Source organism: Passer montanus, unplaced genomic scaffold, assembly GCF_014805655.1.
Source record: "Passer montanus isolate IOZ18808 unplaced genomic scaffold, ASM1480565v1 scaffold7, whole genome shotgun sequence".
NCBI classification, from domain to species: Eukaryota; Metazoa; Chordata; class Aves; order Passeriformes; family Passeridae; genus Passer; species Passer montanus.
The window spans coordinates 13,784,996-13,808,837 of NW_024372147.1; the positions used below are offsets into that span (position 1 = coordinate 13,784,996).

The 23,842-nt window shown below is 41.0% G+C and overlaps 1 protein-coding gene across 3 annotated transcripts in view; it reads right to left on the reverse strand.

Moving 5' to 3' along the window:
* The window catches only part of KANK1 (KN motif and ankyrin repeat domains 1), a 129,476-nt gene that overhangs the window by 41,248 nt on the left and 64,386 nt on the right, over positions 1 to 23,842 (reverse strand). For all 3 annotated transcript variants that reach the window (XM_039729720.1, XM_039729722.1, XM_039729723.1), the window contains exon 3: positions 8,620 to 8,736. In XM_039729720.1, coding sequence (XP_039585654.1) covers positions 8,620 to 8,656 — 37 coding nt within the window. In that variant the 5' untranslated portion in view covers positions 8,657 to 8,736. The remainder of the gene's footprint in view (positions 1 to 8,619; positions 8,737 to 23,842) is intronic.

The following is a 23,842-nucleotide window of genomic DNA, read 5'->3' on the forward strand; positions in this document are numbered from 1 at the left end:
ACTTGTTCTGTGGGCTGAGATGGTGTAGCTGAGCCCCATTTTTGTTTGCAGAGTTGTAGTTTTATAACTTTTCTCTGTAAAGGGACAGAAAAGTAATTTTCTCCAAATTGTCAACATTGCATTTTCCACAGCACTGAAAATGGGTTGTGAGGAAGCAGAGGCAGAGGAAGGTTTGGTACAGGGTACAGACTTGGAGAAGTCCCTTTGCATCCTTGGAGAGAGCTCGGGTGAAATCAAGCACTGGAAAAAGGCAGTGAGTATTAGGGAGCAAAAAGGGAAGGACAAGCGTCCTGGATAGCAGACACATTGTCTGAGGGAGAAGAAGGGAACACGCCATAATTAATGATGACAAGAGAGAATGCTGAAAGTCTAAAGGGTGATGCAGTGGATACATAGCCATGCAAGCACACTTGGGTCCTGACAATCTTAAAAGCTATGTAACAGCCATCTGTCCCCACATACAAAAAACAGACAACAGGAGGAGAAGATAAGAGAATTGTTCTAGACAGGAATACCTTTTTAACTTTATAACTTAAGATATGGAAAAAAATATCTAAAATGAAGGAATCACAGTTCTGCTGGAGGGAGGGGAGAAAAGGGAAGAGGGAGAAAGGACTTAGGCATGGACTTACTGAAGTAAAAAAACTCTGGTGACATTTGTAAGTCCTTGAAACCTGACTGCCCTGATCTTGCCTTTATGCTTGTATCATATGCAAATATTAGTCAATTTTTTTAACCATGGCCATGTGCTTCACTTTATTTTCTTGCCCTGTACTTTTTTTTTTTGGAAAGTTGCACATTTTAGATTTACAACGGAGTGTACCTGAAGTGCTAAAAACTGACCTATTTGCTAGTATTAGACCTGAAATTCCAGTAACAACAGCAGAGTTGCACAAGTGTTTCCTTTCTATTACTTGATCTGCAAACCATATGACAGTGCTCCAGGCAGAGAGGTTGGTTGTGTGAAGCAAGGGTAGGGAAGGGGCTAGGAATACACCAACATGCCCCTCAGCAGTAAGAGGCTACTCCAGACAAGGCATGTCTGGTTTACATAGGGAGTACAGTCTGCTCCCAATTATCAGGTAATTTGATCCTCATCCTAATCTGACCAAACCTTCAAACCCAGATATTAAAAAGTGTGTGTCCCCTGTCTTCCCCCCCTGCACCCCCAACTTTAAAACAAATACAGAAGGGCAAAAATATCAGACAGACCCTTATATGTTGAAGGAAATAATATACTGTTATAAAGAAAAAAGATACAGGAAAATATTAATTTTAAAAAGAGGAAACAGTTACATAAAACATTAATTACAGTGCAGGATAACTAGGGAGGAGACACTGGGAAAATAAAGGGATGGACTGTGAGAAGGGGTAAGGGTCACATTACCTACTCCTACAGGTAAAAAGGTTTTGCAAAAGGTAGGGAAGGACACACAGAAAACATGAAAGAGTATGACTAGATTGCACACTCACCTACTTCTCCAAGTGTCTGAGCATTTATTTTTGTCAAAGTCTGTATGAAGAGTCAGAAGAAGAAAATTCTCAAGAGACTGAGAATATGCTCTAAAGAGTTTTAGAGAGATAGGGAGCAGGACAGCCCTTTTTGGATCTGGTTGATCTGCTAATTCCCCCCAGACACCCCAGCTTATATCCCAAAGCAGAAGTCAACCACTGCTTTCTGCCAATGTGGGAAGTGTAATTTCTGGATGAAATCAGAGGAGAGAATGGCAGAAATAAAAAGAGGAGGATGGACACAAGCATGCTGCTGTCCCAAACCTCAGAGCTGGTTACACTGGGACATCCTGGCAGGAATAGTACTCTGCTACCAAGGGGAGTCATGTTACCAGAGGAAGGAAATGGAGATACAGCAGCAATGCCAACGTGGGAAGTCCAAGTGCTCCCTCAACCCCTAAAAGTGCTCTGAAAACATGATACAGGAAGGACTGCCCTTCTGTCATCTCTAATACAAAGCCTTAAAAATGGCTCAAAAGAGGGGGAGGAGAGAGGTGGCCACTACAAGAAGCTTCTCAGGGACTTCTACTCCAGTAGTAACCCTTTTGTAAGGAACATGTCTAAATGCAGGCACTGACGTGTTTACAAACAGAAGGACAAACAACTGTCATCAGGCTATTTTCATCCAAGTAATTTTCCTGAGGGACCATATCCTTTTTAAAGGAACAAAATATCTTCCCTCCCCACAGGAGGAAATTCATATGCATTATTCATTAACTGCTTTCTGCAGAACAATCTGGGAAGTGGGGAATACTGTAGAATAGATTTGGGGAGAATTTACTGAGTTGTGTGTCTTGTAAGTAGGGAAAGGCAGACAAGGAAGAGCGAATAATTTTTCAAGTCTGGAAAAAGTTTATTCTTGGTGTTTTTCCTGTGACATGTGCCTGTCCTGTTTCTGGTGCTTGCTCCTTACCCTCACCCTAGCTGCCACGAGACAGTGCAAAGCAGTGACTTCCACCACGAGAACTTGGGGGTTTTGTCACTGTTAATCTCTATTTCAGTAAGGCTGCATGGTACCACAAACAGCAGTACATGCCTGACAAGTCCCTAGAAAACTTTAAAACGCAAGAGGAGCACCTGCCTCCCAGGGTGTAAAGGGCATGCATTTCCACAAGGAGCAGCAGCAGGCCACATGAGAACATCCAGGTGCTGCCCCCACAAATGCATCACAACATCCCCGAGAGGGAAAGCCTGCATTGCTCCATGAGCAAGCTTCCATCAGACAGAATGAACACAGTCCTCTGCCTAGGTGGGATGTAAAGAATCTGGGCAGCTACAGCAGGTAATCCAGGAAAAGACACAGCTGCAGTAATCTCTGACAAAAAGACAGATCAATTAAACCTGTTCTTTTTCCCAAGGCCACTTTGTCCTCCTGTAGAGCATCAGCATCTGCATGTCACTGTTTTGTATCTTGGGCCATCTCTTTCCCACCACATGCAATTTCCATTGCTAAGGACTGGGCTACCCAGAGCAGACTCCTATGTCCCCAGACTTTCTATGACACTGTATTTATTGTATCCTTTGTAACTTCTTCCTGATCCCTACCTTTCCACCAGAATCAGACCTGTAGCACATTCTTTGGACAACAAGTCCTGAGTAAAAGAAGACATGTGATCCCTGGCCCTCTGCAGTCTCATAAAGGCCTTTAAGTTGGGCAAATATAAGTCAGTGAATTTTTAAGCTTTATGCTGCAGAAGCAAATGCACCCTTGGATTTCAGTCATCATTTAGCAGTTGCAGAAGCAATTACTAATTCAAGTAAAAAGATGACATTCACTGTGAGATCATGTGCTTCAGCTCCAGCCATCTGTCCCAAAGGCAGATCTGGCATCAGTGAATGTACTACAGCATACTGATGAAAATTTTGATACGATTTGTGATAGATATTATGTGAAATCACTGGAGGCTCACTCACCCTTCTCCCCATAGATTTCAGGGTCCCACCCTAGCTTGTTTTTAAATACCGGGCAGTCACCACCAGAGTGACTCACAGGATCACTTGTGGGTGAGGCAGGAGCTGGATCCCAGTGACAGCTATCTGCCCATCCCAAAAGCTCAGGACTGCAGGCCAGTGGAGCAGGCTCTCCTGATGGCAAGAGCCTTTCACCAGCTACTAAAACACACACTTGGGCACACACCCATTTCCATTAATTCTAAAAATTATTGGAAACAGGCTTGGTGCAGGGAGCATGGTAGGGGAGGAATAGGTTTAAATAGTCTGTCATCACACAGTCCTGACTCAAATAAATTTTCCTTGCATGACTGATTAGGTAAAAAGACAAACTCTCCTGAATCCTGGTCGCTTGCATCTGCTAAATGAAATATACTCAGAGGCTGCTGAGAGAGCTTGGTGTGCCAGTAGCACTGCAAGCCATGCCACAGTGACAGCCACCGTGCAGGAAGCAGTGAGAGTGCCTGGGCTCCGGGGGCAGGCACCTGCACTACCCAGGAGGAAAGGCTCCAGCAGATGGACTACTATCCGGCAATCAAACACTTTCAACTGCTAACTCATTTAGGTCCGTAAGTTCCCAGATGGATGGCCTGTAATGAAGAATGGTGGATATTCTGCTGAAGTTAGTCACAGTGGTAATGTTCTAGTGCACACTTTCTGCTTAGACTATATCTACATCAGAAGGCTAGAAATATTGCAAAATTCTGTGCATATTACCTAAAATTAATGTGGAAAATGAAATCAAAGGAGAGACTGTAAATCAAATAATACAGTAACTGAAAGAAAAGTGTGTCTACAAATATTTGGTAAGAGTTGTTACAAATCAATGCAAAGGACATGTGTGATAAAAACATTTGCTCTAAGTAAATGTTTTATTTACTGGCCTCAATTAAAAGGGTTAATAAGTTAACTGGGGTTTTCATAATACTTTTCAACAGTTGCTTAAGCATTTATATACCAGCAGATGGAAAACACATTTATTAAACATTTGGTCTTTGAGTCATGCTGACGTTAGTATCTCAAACAACATTAATTCAGGCAGCAGCTTTTCGTAATGGCCTCAATCTCTGACTAACTGGTGTATAGTTATTACTTCATGTAGGAGTTAAGAAAACTGCTCAGATACAAAGAAAATCTGACCAGAAGCTGACAGGGTGCTCCAGTGTAGGTGTGCACATATAAAATAACTAGAGGATGCCAGGCTGCTGCAGAGAAAACAGAGGTCCAGATATGATTTGTATCTCTCATCAAAGCACCTGTGGTCCCACAGCCCTGGCTTGCTGCAAGGAAAGGAGGTGAATGCCCAGACCAGCTGCGAGTGAAAGGAGTACCCTGGGAGCAAAGACGCTTGACAACCGCAGACTGGCTGTCACAGCAGCAGCTCCTTGCTTAACAGGTGCAGGGAGACTAACAGTAACGATGATGTTCAGCTGCTACAATGCCACTGCTTTAAGAACTGTGCAGGAATCTGAAGCATTGAGCAGAGTTAAACATGCAGGTAAACAGTTCAAATGAAAGTGTGCAGGATGCTGTATGTAGAGAAGTATGTTAAAAATGGAGCGGGAAGGCATGGAAACATAAATCCATACACTAGACTGAGGAGAAGGCAGAGACAAAAGGGAGGAAACAGAAAAGAGCAGGGAAATCTCTGAACCTATGTACAGAAAATAATATGCATTTGCTTTAAGCAAAAGTAAAGAAAGGGCTTGTGCAATAAACCGTCTTGCTATACTGACCCCTGCAGCCCATCCTACTCAAAAAAACTGGAAATGCTTTTTTAATGCCTGTTAAGAAACTACTAACAATTCTCCAGTCTCAGGATATAGAGAATGAGGTGCTTAGGCAAGTCAAATAAAACATGTTTTTTATTATGGTTAGTGACAAAACCAGTTTTTAATCCTTTATATTTTCTAAATCAGTCTCTTATGTTTGTTTTGCTGCTTCCTTGTTTTCCACATCAGAATAAATAGAATTAGACTGGAAGTTTATGTCATGCAGTGCCTTTCAGAACATGTGTTTTGAAAAGAAAGTTTTCACAAAGAGGTTGTTAGTGGAAGGACTGAAAATCCATAAAGAGATATTTCCAAACTGCCCTGTAAGTTTTCTGCTCATGCATTGTGCTTTCTGTAGCTGACTGGAAGACATTTTTACAGATATCACTACAGAAATGTTAGCAGAGCCTTATTAAATAGATGAATTATGCATCAGTCCTAGCAAGCACAGAAGCTAACAATTACTGGAAGTTTCACCCGGCAGTTAATGGAGACACTAATACTATTTAGAGAAACAATCACCTCATTTATTTTTACTTGTACTATGCAAAGAGAAATTAATTTGTATCATGTACCAAACCAACTGCAGACTCCCAATAGCTCCCCACAGACTGAGGGTACTTCCCAGCTCCTGAGGCAGCTTCTTGGATGACTGCACAGCATGCTCTGGACTTGCACTACATTCCTTAACCCTGGTGAGTTTACTGGACTGAGCAGTGAGCTCACATGCCACCAGGGAAGACTCTAAACAGTTATCCAGAACCTATAACTAAACACTATCCAGCAGCTCATAAAATATAGCAAATTTTTCTGCAAGCACCAATTTATTCAGCTCTTCTGAGCAGACAGCACAGCTTTGACAATCTAGTCCAAAATCAGTAAGAAGTCACAAAAACTTCCAAATTGGATAAAAAAGAACAAATAACCTTGCAACCAAAGAAATACAGTTCACTACAAGACCTCTGTGAAATGAAACTATGAACAGAGTAATAAAATTTTGAAGTCAGCAGCAGACAAAACTATTGACAAACAGTACTGAAACATAAATCACAGACTCTGTCATTTATTCACACATTTAAGGTTAATGTCTTTACTGAGATAGGCAAGAGATGGAGAAACTTATGATAGGTGCTTTCATGATAAAGTCATCACTTGCTTTGTAGTTTATCTCCTATACACACTCACTAAAATACTTACAGCAAATCTACTTCCCATAAATATCCCTTTAAAAAAAAAATCTCTACACAAATGCAAAATAGCTAGATCCTTTCCTGGAAACAAGTTCCAAATTCTAGCATTCCTCTACAGATTTCATCCGCAGCAGCTGTAGTCCATATAGGCTTGTACACTGAAAAAAAATTACTGAAATAGCACATAGGCATAATTATTTGATAGTGCAAGTACTCACATTCTCGAGTTAACCAAAGCAAACCACTGCTTGCTTCTTAGTCACTTCATACTTGAATGAAGCTGAACATGTGGTCAGACTTGCCAAAATATTCAAGTAACATAAGTGCGGCTTAGTAGTCCCTAACAAGTCTTTCTAGTTCTTTTTCCTGCTGCTGATTGATTCAGAGGGCGCAGAAAACACCACCCTGAAGTTTGTCTTTCCACTTGTAGAGCTCCATGCAATTAAGAAACTTGCTTCAATACCTCCAACGCCCAGATCAGTTCCTGCTCATCCAAAGGCATTCTCTCCCAGGCAGCACAGCAGCACAACAAATCATAGGTATTTGCCACCCAATATTTTGTCTATTTTGAACTGCTGAGGATTTGGAGACACAGGCGTACATAGCTGCATGTTAGAACACCGGCCTCAAGGGCTTGCAAAGCCAACAAGTCCTGACAGTATCTGCAAAACGTTGTCCAATTTACTTCTGAATTAAATACTTGTAATTTATTACAGCGTCTTTCTACAAATAAGGGAACAAACAGCTTTATCCTGCAAGAAGCCTTGTTTGCATAACAATCCTGAAACTAAAACTTCATCTTTCAATAACAGCACAAGTATTTATCTTCTTTTAGACTTACACGTCAGCCCACCAACTTTTTCAATAGACAGTTCTACTGCAGGGAGAAAAAAAGATTAGTAAAGCAATCAGTAACACTCCATGCACAATTTTTCTTTCCTTGTAAGCAGAGGAAATCTTTCCACATGACTTAAGTTAAAGGCATATTACAAATAAAAGTCAAGTTACATGGGGGGTTTGGACAGCAAACAGATACAGTTAAGTCACACACCAGAGGTTTTGCAGTCCATCTTCTCAAAAGGATTAGTGAAGATTACAAAAGGATATGGTTTCTATCTTAAAGAATATACTTCTAATTATATAAAAGGGGGTGGGGGAAGGAAATAGAAATATTTTATTTCAGCATTCTCAAGATTTAACAACATTGGTAAATTTAACCTTAAATCAACAACAGATAATAGTAATTCCAAAGACTTTATTCAACTTTCACTAGCCTTTAAAAACCACTTCTTGTTCTGCATAAACTGCACCTAGTTTATGTGCATAAACTATCCACATAAAATCCATATTTCTAATATCCTGCACACAAAATGTTTTAATCCCATGCTCTAATTAAAATAATTCTACAGTGAGCACAGTGAGCAATCCACAAGCTCCTGCCATGCACCTGACATTTTCCGTGTAATCCTATTGTAACAGCCTCAGCTTTAGTGGGCTAAAACTATGTTTGTGCAGTGATCAGAAGAGGAAAATATTGACATAACTGCAGGAGGAACACTACTGCTGTGCAGTTACCAGTTGTTTTGAAATTTCTGTCCCCTCTTGACCTGCCAGCCCTCCTCAGCAACCTTTGAACATGCCAAGCAATCTATACCACGGAGTATCACACCACCAAAACATACAGTTCAGGAAGTTCTTAAAAATAAAAAAGTGAACACCTCTTCAGGATATTGCTTGAGAAATGTTTTTATGCTTTCTGGAGAAGCAAGCAACAAAAATTAGATTCATCAGTAAGGTTGACCAGGAAGGGCTGGGGACTTGATGCATTAAGAGCTGGTTAATCTCACAAATTATTACAGACTCAGCGTAACAGCCACATGATTCTGCAGCAAAGCCCTAGGCCTCCCAGACTCTAAAATAAACCCCTCTAAGTCCTTGAGAGAAGAGGACACTGCATGCTGAATGACTGAGTGCCAGCCATTAAGTCTTCCCAAACTACTTTGCACACTATAAATATTTAAAATATTATTGAGGTGGGGGATGGAAGGCGGGGGGGGACAGAAGAGATGGGCTCTGATCTACCAGGAAACTGTTTTTCAGTATTTAAACTGCCATTACTTCCTTTTCCTGCTCACACAACATAAGAATTCTTTTAATTAATAATCCAAAGGGAGAAAGTGTTCCCATTCAGTTACCTGTAGCACTGCCGTTAGTATTTGCTGGGTAGGCCATGTTTGCTCAGAGACACATCCACAGCTAGGCTGTTTGGTGTCATGCAAATGCCATGCATCAAGTCCAACCAGACATGCAACCTGGAACAAACAAGTAAAAAGCAGTTAAAAACATGTAGTTTTAAGAAGTTAGGTACATTAAGCAGTAGGCATTTCTGACTGTTTAAAGTCTCGTCTTCAATGCAAACTTTAGCCCAGCAGCAGCATGCTTCTCTTAAATCAGCATCCTAGCTATCACAAACCCCAAGGGTGCCCAAATGACTGAAGCTGAACTGTGGTTCTCTGACAACCTCCGGATCTGTTGTCAGTGGGATGCAACTAGCTGGACCTGCAATTGGCCTTGGTTTTTCTGGCCTGCCCTCAACTTTTTTGCATCTGGTCTCTAAACTCCCTTGCACCACTGCAGATTCCTCATTTGCAGGCATGTGTATAAAGTTTTAGATTACCTAACATCTTATGAAGGCAGGGTTAGAGGATTTTTTAGGTGAAGAGCACCTACAGAAGCACTGTACCAGTGAGCAATCTCTGAGCTCAGATGTCCCCCTGGGGAGGTGAGGGTAGAACCCTCAGGTGCAGCCAGAGCAGGCATCTCTGCCTGACAAACCCAGACACAGACAGCTACAGTATGGAAGCCATCAGGGTGGGGGCACCAGAGGTGGCACGGATGCTGTCAGGAATGGTGCTCATCTGACTACAGGACCTCTCCACTGCAAGTTCCAGCAGCAACGGGTTCTCTGGGTGTTGTGTTTTCTTCCAACTCACACATGGGAGATTGAACCAATATGCATGATTTGCCTGAAGCTCAGGCTGCAGGTACAGAGAAAGGGCACTGTCCTCTTGGGTGGGTGGCTGCTGAGATGAAGCCAAATGAGAAGCAGAGGCCAAATCAGCAGCAGTTCAGTGGTTTGCTGGCTGGGTCAGCAAAGCCAGAATTGTTGGCTCTGCAGTAGGGCTCCTGTTCCCTCTTCCCTGCCCACCTTCAGTGCAAGGGGCAGCCTGATCATAACTCTCATCTTCACGGCAGAAGATCTGACTCATCTGGGGCTGCAGAGATGCCTCTTCCTGAGGCTTTGAGTCTTCTACAATCCAAACAGCATTTTATTTTGTTGACTCAGATAGGTGGAGCGTAGGCATATGAAGAACACACTGCTTTGCTGACCCCCAACTCCTCAAGAAACTAGTCACATTTTTCCAATTATATTTCATTTAGCTCTGACAGTATGTGCACACAAGTATTTAAAAGCTAAGCAGATTAGCAAAGTAAAAGAAAATCAAGAAATTAATGAGTGCAGGCACCATGTGAATTTGAGTCAGAGATATACTGACTGATAGAGAAGCTGACTGTCTTTAAAATCTGACAGAGCTCCATCATACAAGCTAATACAGCTTTTGCTTTCTCCTTCAAGAACACAAATACCTTCATTTTTAGTACAATCCTGATATCTATTTTCCAAGAATGCAGAAAGAGCTTCATTGCAATTCCTCCTCCCCTAGCTCTGCCTTATACATTGAAGTTTACCATCTCTTGTTCAGTGGAGGGCAGAGCATGAAGCTGCTATAAAGGTTGAATAAACGAAATGAACAGCAATACAAGGCAGGAATCCAACACAGACCATGACGCTTAGAGGCCCATCACAAGATTCCAAGCCTAATGATAATTATGAAATTTCTGAAACAATGAAGCATGGAAAAAAAAAAAAACAAAACCAAAAAAGAATCAACCACCAAAAAAACCCCAAAAAACGAAACAAAACCAAAAACCAAAACAAAGCGAAGCAAAACAAAACAAAACAACCCAAAAAACCCAAAAAAACTCCAACCCATTGTTGGCAGAGTTTGCAGCTGGGACAGAAGTTTTAAATATGTGAGCTTTTACTAACATATTAACTACTTCCTTTCAAACAGAGAGATTTTAAAGCATCACTCCTGTCTCTGCTTGCTATAAGGATATAAAGTCATGCTTTAAGCTGAAGACAGGTAATTTTTACTGAGTCACAGTGAATGCTTACTGAAAAATTATCATCAGCCTCCATGTGAGGCTCAGGATGTGTCCTGAAGCTCAGGACAGCCACTGTCTCAGGGCAGGCCGCACTTACCAAGGTGTCAATTGCTATCATTGCAACCAAGGGTAAAGAAAACTTAATTTATTCACCCACTTCTAATTTGTTTAGCATAGCTCTGTGCTGTCTCAGTAACACGGTAACAACAGGCATGCTTCCCTGCTTTCATTATATACACTGTACAAGGGGAGGCCTGGGAGCATAGCATGCACCCAGGGATGGGTATGGACAGATGGGTGGGAGGGGATCCTGGGGTGGGGAGACATCTCTTTTAGGTGCAGTGCAGTCCCAAATACGAATGGGTCAACCACAAAAATGAGGCCCGACTGTGGTGTGCCTCACCGTAGGTTTAAAAGTAAAATCTGTTATAGTTACCATTCGCAGGCACAAATGATGAGAGCTTCCCAACAGCAAGAAACAAACGTAATTGAGGTGAGAATTGACACAAAGTTAATAAAAATAGTGCTGAAAATCTGAACAAGGCCTGAGATCTCCATTTTGTTGTGGCTTGAAGGGATGAAATTGACCTGGTACAAACTGCCTTGTGAGTATGCTTCTGCCAATTTCAAAGCTATGCATGCTCACATACCTCAAGCAAACTCACTTGCTGCTTCTGAGCTTAAGTGAGGATTAATAAAATAATTAAGGAAGCAAATTTAGTCCAACAGATAGAAGAAAATGAAAAAAAAAACCAAACAAAGGAAAACATAAGATCTAATAATTTGTTAGCTAAGTGAAATAATTGATTCCTGTGTTTTCTGGTATGGTAGGGTGGTTTAGGTTTTTTTTGTTCTGTTTTTTGTTTGTTTGTTTTAGATTAAATGTAGCAGGAATTGAAAATCTGCCTATTAAACAGCTCTTCAAGTACATAAGGAATCTGATCTAGCCCAGCAAACTCATGGAAGTAGGGAATTTTGCTAAAATGTGCTTTGAGCCATACATCGGGAACTGAATTCCTGAAATTGCACCAACACATACATGGATCATTTTTAGAACAGTGCCACATGTGATTCCCCAGCTGCACACACCCCAGAAGCTGCATTTGGACACAAGTCTCTCATGTGGGTAAGGCGCAGCAAAACACCAGAGACCAGCTAGAACACAGAGAGGAGGAAAACTTAGTCTCCTCTACAGCAAAGCATATTCTCCGGCAGAGACATCTTAACACAAGAAAATTTGTAGAGGAGCTTGTATATTCCATCCCAAGTCTTCAACTCTTTGCCTATGTGTTTTTACATGCTCAACCCATGCTTGCCTGTGAATACTGTGATTTACAGATCCTAGGGCAAATGCAAAACAAGCACAGACTAGCTGTATGAAGAGTTATTGCTCAATGAGCAGTTGTTAAAAGTGTTTTGCATTAGATATTCAAACTCTCTTCTGCCCTGAGGTTCAATAGCAGAAACCTTAAACACACATGATCCTCAGTTTCTACAAACATTCATGACACTCCAGCTTTTACAGGTTTTTCCAGAATGACAATTTTTTAGGCAGAACGTAAAGCCTGTATTTTAGTCCTGTCCTAGTCACAAGGGAAAGGAACCTTGCTCCTCTCTTGTGCTGTGTCTTGCTAGGTCACTGGCACCTATTCTGGTGTTTCAGCACCAGAAGTATCTGAGTATGTATAGATCAGTTCTGGCATCCACACAGAAGAACTACAGAAATGCAGAAGCCTCTAGAGGCGCAGACCTTGCAGAAAATCCAGACTTGCACTTTAGTCTGATGCTTGCAGGAGACACTTAAGATAGAAAACAGTTGAGGTTTGGTCTAAGAGCAGCTGTAGAACAGCATGTCAGCAACACAGTAATTAGAAGAGAAATATAACTCAGCTCTAAACCCAGAAAAGCAGTCCTGAAAGTCCTCCTGTCCAGGGCTGAGGTCACATGTGGAAATGGTGATGGGCACACACTGGTTTGTGGGATTCAAGGAAACAGATTCTGGCTTCCCAGGCAAGGAGGCTTTAGGCTAAATAGATGCATATGTAGCTTTTTTCTCATGGCACACACAGACTCTTAAGAGCAAAAAGCCACATCAACCATTCCAAGCAAGCTCCAGATCAGCACCACATTTTGAACTACTCTGAATGTGGTTCAGACAGTACAATTCTGTTGTTTAAGACCTGGATTAAAAGTGGGAGCACTGTAGGTCAGAACTGTGAAGGATCCAAAGGTATGGGCTCCCAATTGTTCAGATGGATGTAGACAGGGAATGGTTCCAGGAGAAAAACCAGCTCTGCAATCCTATCCAGCAAGTGCAAAGTGGTGATTAAATAGGTCTAGGGTAGAACGGTTTGACAGAGCAAGCCGACCCATGAGATGCAATACTCAAGAAGAACTGGTACTGCTCCATTCCTGCTATACATTAGTGCAACAAGACTTCTGCCTGAGACTTCCCTCTCACATGTGGGTCGTCCTGGCAGTAGAACTTGCCCAGTTTCATTCTGCAAGACACTGATATCATTTGCAAAGAAGAGACAAGATATATGCAAAACCCATCTGAAAACATAGATGGTAATTTCTCTAGCTGCAAGAAGAAATTGGCACCGGGAATCCCTCCTGCTCAGCTAGAGTGGCAAGCACTTTTCAAACTTGTGCTTCTCTACAGGAAAGAGGAATGTCTACGTGTACTAAGTATGCCAGGTGCAATTTAAATGAAGCAAGGTCTGAAGCCAACAACAGCAAAAGAGAAAGTATGTGGGGAGTTGCTCTGTGGTTGGTATCTATCCTGGGATAATGACTGTATCTCACTGATACTTTCTTTTCAATCTTACCCCTAACCTTGGTTGTGTTTTTCTTATCTTTGTGTTTATCAAAATGAGCGGCCAATAAACTGAAAGGCAACACTTGTAAGGGAGAAATATCTTTTTTTTTTTAATATATGCTACTTTAGAATTAAAAGCAAAAATCAAGTAAGAATTCAGACACATAAGGATTTTTTTTTCAGGTCAGACACAGAGTGATCAACATTGAGATAAGGGTAAACTGTGAATGATTTTAAATTTCACTTAATTATTTAATCATGTAACAATTCACCCATTCATATACTTGCTACAGCAAATGTCTTTCTAATGTTGCATCCAAATCACAAGCAAAATTATGCAAGCTGATGTTCAAGTCTCACTAACTGAAAAAAATAAATCAGTAGCTAGGCCACCCTAAAATGCAGAACTAAAAATCCCTGAGACCACTGTTTCCTGCAGCTCCTCTCAGGCAGCAGTCAGTTGTGCTTCAGTCTCTCCATCACAAGACAGAAACTATTCTTACTATATGCAGTATGACAGCTAATTCATTTTGGACAATACTTAAGCAGTCAATCAAAAGAAGTCTCCTCTCACTATGTGGTTGGATTTTTTTTCTGCAGAATCTGCAGTATGACGAGACCAAAAGAAGCCTTGTAAATCCTTTCAACAAGCAGGTTAATTAAAAAGATACGGCTACGGTCAGCATGAATTTACCTGCCTGCCTTCCTCACTCCTTCCACTTATGGCAGTGGTCTGTAAAAAGGTCTTTCTTTACAGCAGAGCTCCAGGCAAAAACTGAGCTAAGCTCTGTTAAGAAGAGAGTGATGGCTCAGAAACTCTGGGACCTGAGTCAGCAAGCTGAAGAAAAGAACAGTCAGAGTGCTCCTACCCAGGACAAATGCTTCACTTCTGACATAAACAACAACAAAATATCAGACCCAACTCTAAGCTTTGTTGCTTTTGAACCCCAAAGTCTGAGCTAATGCCATGCCAGGCTACAGTTCTGGGTTGGAAATAATCATAAGTCAGTTTCATGGGGATTCCTTCATTGTCTTCTCCCCCAGCCCCTTGCTTAAGCAGACTTGCATCAAGCTTGTCTGCCCACCTTGTTATTGCTGTAAGCAGAGAATAAATCTTCAACCTTCAGTATGTAGGGGTCTGAGGGGTTTTCTTCTACATACTTGAAAATGGTCTTCTCATCTCCTGAGCTGAGCTTCTACAAAGCTTCTGCTTCACTCTCCCAAGTCCCCTACCCACAGCTCAGGAACAGGGCTTTACTGGGCAAGCTTTCAGTATAGAAAATGCCTCTAGAAAATGGATATATGTGAAAATATTTCAAAGGTACTGGGTGCTTCTAGCTATTTGAAATATCCCACAAATTTACTGAATTTCTGCAAGTATTGCTTTGTCACATTTGCTAGCAATAGCAGAAATGGTCTACCATCAGCTTCTGGGTTTTTGTTTCCCTTCCACATGGAGTTATCCCAGTTGTGTCTGGAGGATCCAAAAGAAAAATCAGCTGTTCACATAAGCCACTGGATTTGTAAAGAATTTTCAAAATTTGATAAAAAGTTTATATAGTTTTGTACATCTGTATGTAAACAGAGATAAGGTGTGTTAATTTAAGAAGGTTATCTCTATAGAAACAAAACAAACCCAAAACCTAACAAACAACAACAACAACAACAAAACAAAAAAAAACCAACACAGAAGGATTTCAAAATAGTACACAGCAGAAACAAGTGTAACCATCATTCTGTAGGGTCAGACAAATGATCCATGCAGACTATCTTGTTTTCAATAGTAGCAACAGCAGATATTATTTAAGGAGAGTTCAAGCGTCTTATGATGAATCCATGCTTCTGTATTCTCCCAGAATCAATAATTATTATATTGGGAATATTTAAAGGTATGTCCTGACTATGTAATTTTAATATTCACATAAATTGCCTATGAATTTAACTAGCCTCTTTCTGACCCTGCTGATGCCACCTGCTTCTGCTGCCTTGTGGAGCAGGAAGTCCCAGGTTGAATACCCACCACAAACTTTTTTCTTATTTTAGCTGATGTGTCACATATTTTACTGCCACCAAATTCTTGCATTGCAGGTCTTGGTCAAAATCAGTGCAGATTCAGCTTTTTCAGATTCAAACCACACCCTTTGTGATTTTATTAACTATAATCTTCTCTCCCAGCTCATAGGCAATACAGTCCCCAGCTCGTTTTACTTTGCCCTTTCTTTACCCTTTCATGTATGGTCATCTTGTGGAAGATCCTGGTCATGAACAGCATCTTACTAAAAAGTTGTTGGCAAGAACAATCTTACAAAATTAGTAAGATACATTCAATATTTTTTAGTGTAACCAAGCCTGGCTCTAACATCTAGCTACTTTGTGGGAAGGTAAACCTCAGCTCTATTAATTCTTGTCAAGCAGTTAAGAGAAAACCGAACTTACCTGCAAGCACAAGCAGCTTTCTCTAGCATAGGCCAGAGGTTGGACACAGCCCTCCAGAGCATCCCAAAAGATATCAGGTCAGCCAAGTGGACTTTTGGTAACCATACCTGTTCTCAGACCCTCCAGCAGACTCACTGCCAGCCAGAAGCGGCCACTCTTATGGCAGTGGCAGCCCTATGTTTTCACTATCAGGATCACCGCTCATTAGTAAAAGAAAATCTTTGTATGGGTTCTGTGAACCACTGATGGGATGCTTTTGTCACTTGTAATAAGGAGGACATTCCATACATACAGAACTGGGCTACAGTCTGATGACTTGGTGGTCCTTGTCTAATGTGCAAGAGCATGATCTTCGCTTGTGATGTGAGCCTAAACACAGACAGGTATGTTTGGATGACACCCATCACACAGTGCTGCAAGGCCCCCCACACCCTGCAAGCATTTTCAGACCACCCATCTCTTTTGGAAATCATTCCTGACAACATCATTGTCATCACATTACATTACAGAAGAAAAAAAAAAACACCTTCAGAAGATTACGTGGTGCTGCATCTCAGAAACCCATTTCTGTTTATGTTAGAGAGAGAAAAAAAAAAAACAACTAGAAAAAGAAAGGCAATCCACGGTAGAAAATAACCAACTTTTTTTTTATACCTGAAATTCCTAATGGGTGATGTAGAGGACACTCCCTTTTATTTATGCCAGTGAATAATGAGTCACATAAAAGTACATGAATTCAAACCTGTATGGTATTGCTATGGGTTGTAATGCTTGCTGTGACAGGGAGACCAAAGGATTCAACTGGGCTATCCATATTTTTCTTGTGGAAAAGCAGGAGGGATGAAACTTTCATGGCTTGAAATAGTTCAGTCTCCAGGAGGGAAATGAAACGAGTGCTGAGCAGAATTTTCATCTGCTCTCACAAAGACTGAAATCTAGCATGAATTACAAGTGAAAAGGCTTCCAAAAAGTTGGCAGAGGAAAGAATGCATCTTGGGGATGACATGTGCATCCCAGCACCAGTATACCTGTGGTCTCCCAGAGCTGACAACCCTGGAACTGCTTTGCCTGGGATGAGAAGCAGTTCTACCTTCCTCTCCATAGCATGTGTATGAACTCACATCTGTTCAATCAATGGGGCAGGACAAAACACAGCACCCTTTCCACTCTATATTTAAAGATTAAAAGTTGAACAACCATTGGAAAAACACATATGCATATCCCAATAATTTAAAATTAATTCACTTATTCAAAGAGAATTTACAGGTAGATAAACTTGAAGGCTGAGATGAACAAACCAATCAAGGATGTTTACAAATAGTTTATGAAATGGACTGTGATCTGGTTTGGACTTTGCATCTAAGACAAACTGCAAGGATTTTAAGGCATAAACTCTGGTAAATAGAGAAGTCTAACTCTTCTATAAAGTAGCCAAGTATTTAGTCTTCAGTGACATTGCATATATAATGGCACAAGCATGAAACATATTTAGAGGCAGACAGTCAAGTATCAGTCTGTCTCTTCTGCTGATTTAGGTCTGAGATGCTATACATAACCACACCAACCATAAATCTGATATGACAAAAGGGCAATAGTATGGGATGGTTGGGAAGTTTAAGGACAAATACTTTTGTCTAGGAGCATTTGCTCATGTAACTGTGACCTCAGCTGAAGGTGTATTTTTACCTGAGAAAGCTCCAGCAGATCAGCTTTGTCACCATATAGCCCTAAATGCTGCTCTCCCTATGCAATAATGCCCAAATCCTGGAATCTCTTCCTTTTTTTAACTGCTAATATGGGTACTGTGGACAGTGGTATCAACCTTACATGAGCAGGAGAAATTATAGGCTTTTTCCACAATGAAAGTGGAAAATTGTAGGGGCAAGGAGACAATATTGCAAGGACCAGGCTCTTGCTTTCATATGCCACAGTTTACATGAGAGGGCTTAGTGTCACTCTCCATTAGACTCTGTCTACAGCCCACACTGCCAACATCTATCCCCAAGTGCTAGACTGTATCTACAACCTCAATATTAACACGGGCCCATTTCTCTTCAAGCTGCCTGAAGTGGCCCTTCAGCAATACAAGTGGACCCTACTTACCACAACTTCTCTATGGAGACCACAACCCCACAGCTTCAACCCATTTCTCTTCAAGCTGCCTGAAGCGGCCCTACAAGTGGACCCTACTTACCACAACTTCTCTATGGAGACCACAACCCCACAGCTTCAGCATGGCCAGGGAACACAGTCCACATAAGCTCCAGGCTGCTGTCCCTTCCCACTCCATCACACAGCATCCCTCAGAAACAGCCAGCAGGTGTGCACAATTACTTTTACCTCCTTGCTAAGCCATAAACCATCTCTTGTGAGGCTTTCAACATTCATGCCACGGGTGAGAAGGTTTCTCTGGTCCTGCCTCCAAAGCCACCATATGTCCACACCACAGCCTATGGACTGCAAGCCTGCACACTCTGGCAAGAGAGAGGCAAGATATCTCTGCAGCAAAAACCTGCCAGTCACCCCACCACATGCCATATGGGCTCTCCTTACTGAGATGCAGAGTCACCAAATCATGCTAACACTGTGATTTGGAGCTGGCATGAACTCGCTGGAGACCATCTGGCAGCAGCTGCAGCAGAGCATGATGGAGCCAGTCTAGCTGGGTATCTCCATACTCTTCCTGCTCAACAGCTCATAGAGAAAGACATGTCAGCTTGTCAAACAAGTGTCACTCAGCCTCTGCACTGAATGCAGCCAAAACCATTTTGCTACATGTGGACACCTGCAGGGAACTTACCCACCTAAAGGAGGGGACCACAAGTTGGGGCAATGCACTTGTCCCTCACAAGGGATGTTCCTCTCTGCAGCCTAGTCAAATCAACATTAAAACAACCTGTTCCTAATGCTCTAGGACTCTGTAATTTAATCAGAGTAATTGAAATCAGCATGGAGTTCACATAACCTGTCTTCCTCCTTCTCAGTCAGAGAGTGGCAAGAGAGTCCAGTGCAGACAGAAGTGTGGTGATCAACTTAATGCATAAGAACTTTTCACCATAGGAAGCCAGGACTCAGTGAATTATGTCTCTCCCCTGAAAATTGTAATGGACAGCCCTGCATCTGGCAACTGGCATGAAGCACACCACTGCTGTGCCACACGGTGCCAGGGAGCAGAGGTGCTGACACGCTGCTGGGACGTGTGTGGTGCGACTGCCATGAGCAGCATCGAGGCTGGCAGTGCTGACTCGCATTTCTACCAGTCACATCCAAATGAACTCAGCCTTCATTCACATTGTCTGTCAGCCAAAACTGTATCTCAGCGCTGACACGGGCTGAAACAATAACAAACAAGGGCTCATCTATATCTTGCACCATGTGTCAAGTTAGAACCAAATCTGTAATCCCCAACTGGTGTATGGATCAGAAACACTCACCTTGTTGTAACTCTGAGACAGTAGACAGTGGAGTCCACCATAATCTGCAAAAATTATGCCTTTCTATGGAGATCCATAAATATGTTACCTTTAGTCTTTTTAGTTGGTCTCTTGTTAGATAGTAGAACATTAATAAATAAATAGCAAAATAAAGTATGTTTTTATCAGTAACCACATGAGCAAACAGACAGATAGCAGTGCATCTTGCACAACAAACCAAATGCTGGTAAAAAAGCAATGCAAGAACTTAAGCTTCTGAAGAGCAACACAGCAGGACTGTCATTGAAACAATACATCTCAATGTGATTCATCTGTTTCTCCACAGAAAGCAAATCCTAAGCAGAAAACTATGTGGTATAAATAAAACTAAAACTAATTCAGATGTTCTTAGTAACAAAAGAATGGCTTTCATATTCACTTGTATTATTATCTTGAGAGCAGAATAAGCTGCTGCACAATTATCAATGCCCTCCTGAAACCATACCACAAAGGTCTTAGCAGAGGGGCACTTTCTTTATTCAGGTTATTCCCATCCACATGGTGCTTTGCCAGAAAGGTAGGCCATACTTTGAGCTCTCCTCAGCCCCAGTACCCACAAATTTCTGATAAACACACAGCCACAGTGAACAAATCAATACATAGCTTTAAAAGCACATCCATCTATCTTCTTGCAAGAACTGCAGAACAGAAAATACACAATTTATTTAAACCTGTCCCCCTTCTCCCTCATTCCATGCATAATCCAGAAAACAGCAGCTGAATTTGAACAAGGGTAGTCCCAGCCAGATAAAAAGGAAAATTTGTTAGATTTAGGTTCTGGTTTTTTTTCAGTCTGAGCAGATCTTAAGGGACCCTTCTGCAGCCAGTCTAATTTCCTTACAAAATTTAAAAATAACACTTTTTAGCAATACAGCTAATCTTTTACTGATTTAAAATATTGAGAAAAGTTCTTATAGGAGAGAGCAGATGTTCTCTCTCTAGCTTTTTTCTTAAGATATGCTGAATTTCCTTTTCCCCACCTTACTTATTTGGAGGAACTGCTTATTTTTACTGTTCTGTCACCAAGGATCTACATACCTCATTTGGGGCTAATCTTATGTGCTCCCCATTCCTTGGAGCACATAATTTTATTTGCTCCCATTCCTTGGATCAACAGATCCACTACCTAAGCAACAGAAATTGTTACACTTCTGTATATTTTTACTGCAAAGGCAGACAACAGACAACCAAAACCATTACAAAGCACGACAGGATTAAAGACCTTTGCAAGTCCTCCTCTTCCTTTTATTTATGTTTCTAAAGCTATTTAATCACCATAAGAGGAAATACTAGCATTTACTTTTTACTCTTCACTGTACTGAATAACCTCTTCTTCCCCCCTCTCCTCAAAACAATAGCAAAAGCAAGCAGAGAGTTTATAACTGAATGACTGTGGACATATGTATTGCTAATTATTAATTCATGTTTTGCCCTTTGTTTCTAATAATGTACATCCAGTATCAAAATGTTGTCAAGAAAATTAACAGAATGAAAGCTGTGTGCTGATGTTAGCCTGTAGTGAAGTTTTAAAAGCTGAAAACATGTAAGGAGGCAAAATTTTCCTTAAGTAAACAGTTAATTTTCCATTCCCTACATCTAAACGCCATCACATATCTTGTGATGCACACATGCTTACACAGAGGGCATTTTCCTTTTGTTATGAAGCAATAGGGTAAATAATAGATTTAAGATACTAGATTGCACAGTATTTAAAAATACTCTGTATTTCCCTATTCATAAAAGCATTTCCTCTTTCAGGGAGGAAAGCTGCCATCAAGGTGGAAAACTCTCTGCAATCATTTAAGCTGGGCAAACACCTTGTTGAGAAGGTGATCTGATTTTACACAAGTACAGGCACAAAAACTGCTTCAGTTTACCTCCACCAGAACAGAACTGTCAGTACAAAATATCTGCTTGTAAACTGGACAACATTATTTCCAACACAGTATATCTGCTTTGCCAGAAAAATGTAAAGTGAAAAGAGAAGAAACAGGCAAATGATGCTAAGCTTGCAGAAGACAAACATTAAGAAGTAAAGTAAACACTATGTGAATTATTATTTCAAAAATATTATTTAGGAAGCAGACTATATTTATTTTGCTATACACTAGTTATTTTATAGCACATTCATAACTGGGGGAAGAAATACAAACCCAAATGAGAATTACTTTGAGTTATCTGAGGACATTGGCATGCTTTTTACCTCCTGCCATCACACTGAAAAATAATTGCTATGAAAACAGGACCTTTCAAAGAAAGAAAACACTAGCTAGGTCACACATAAAAATTAAGTCCTTAAAGGGTGAAAACCAACATTAGTTTCCTTATAAATGTAGCTAAATTAATCATATGATAGCTCAGGCACATGAGCCTTTGAGGGCACACAGACAAGCATTATTTTCATCAGCAGCTGTCAAGTAAGGCATGTTCTTTAAGGGCCAATTTTAAGAAAGCTAAATGGCACTTCAACAACAAAACTCCTAAGGAAACTTACTCAATTTACATTGTTTCCATTCCCACCAAAATTAGGAAAACAAATGTTAAACATGGTTAAATTTGGTCAAGCCTTACTGGGCAACATGCACCTCACAAACAGATGTGCCAAGTCACACCAACTTCTACACTGTGAGGCATGCTTGCAGCTCAGAGTGAATAAAGAAGTGGGTGGTTGCAAATTTTATCTTTAACTGAAGTAGCTGCAGCGTAAGACTTCAAACCTTTGCATGCCTCTCTCTTTGCTTAACTAGAACCAACTCTCAGTTGATTTTAAGAGAATTGTGGTGCATAGATCACACATCATCAGTTGCTCTAGAATAATAACTAGATGGCTAATAACTAGATTATTATTATAACTGTCAAAATTTGTGGTGGGTGGCTTTTTTGTTGTTGTTGTTGTAAATAAATACATGGGAGCTTAACATATTGTAAAGTAATATAACAAAATCAAGATTATTTTATTGTATTATAACTCAGATACCAGAATACATTCTTGAAAAAGTGTGACAGAAAGAGGAAGGATTAACAGAGTGACAGACACTGCAGCACAAAAAGTAGACTGCAGATTTTCAGTGGTATTTGTCCTTCATTTTCCTTAGGGAGCTCATTGCAAGACTTGCAGAAGCAGAAAAGGACTTTCAAAGCTTACTTGGAGAACTGCTGATAATCAGATTACAGCACAGACCACCAGAGTTGCAAGATATGTGAACATCCCTCTCTGATCTAGTCTGCTCCCAACTGCAGGGAAAGGAGTAGCATAAAAAAATAGTTGAAACAAATTTCTTAGCATCACTATTTAACAGCAAGATTTCTTGGTCCGTAACTAATGAGATTTTTGTCCCAAGTAGGAGTTGGCCTCTCACACAAGAGCTGTAGGGATGAATCAAGGCTTTCAAGGTGCCTCCCACCACCATCTGTTCAGTGACGCCCACAAATGCACTGGTCTTCATGGTGTTTACCTCTGCCGAGAGCTTGAGGCAGCTAGCCTTGCTGCAGGACAGGCACATAAACCCTAATGCCATCCATAAGGTGACCTACAGCTGCTCTGGTGGTACTCCCTTTATGGCTGTGCATTTTGGAGTGGGCAGTTTTTAGCTCATACGGAAATAAACACAGCTGTGTGTGTGAACACCACTCCATCTCCTCCCCTCCTGAAAGATTTTACGGGCGGCTGCTATGCTCAAAAAAAGCTGCACAAACACTGCCAAAAGTGCCAATTAGCAAGGCAATGTGGGAAGGCAAAACCTGAGCAGGTATAATGGTTGGCATCAGCAGCTCCTTGCTCAGAAACCAAAAAGTATTAAAGGTTAAAAAAAAAAAAAAGAAAAAAAAAGGACAGCTTTAAAAAATTCCACTTTTGTTTTATTGACTTGGCAGCAGTGAACAGTGGCAGAAGGAATGCAACTGTGGAGAGAACATTTTGTTCATTCTCAGCAGCACACAGGTTTTTGAGGCAAGGTGGGACAGAACAGGAGAAATCACTCCCTACACTCTCTAGACCTGTGAAGACACCAGCCAGCCCCTCCCATGAGATTAGTGTGTATTTATGTTGCTGCAATAACAAAATAGCATTCAAAGCAACAGGGATGATAACACACTTTAGGAATCACTGCTACTCTATGCATATGAATATTATCTGTAAATATAAATTTCATCTTATTAAAAAGTGTTGATAAATACTGCAAGATAGAATTGACTCATGAGGGAGACAACTGCTACCTAAAGAAGTAATTAATTTCTACTGTGAACATCTTTAAAGGCATTAGTTCCAGAAAAATAACTATTGCAGTCTGAGCTTTGCAGTTACTTAGAAATTCAACATTACTCCATTTGCCTGTTCCTGAAGGCAGGACAGAGTAAAATCAGAGACAACAGGCAGCTCGAAGATACTTGGACAGTCCTTCAGAAACATTATTAGTTTCACTCATTCATCATGCAGGGCAAAGTACTGTTGGAAAGCAT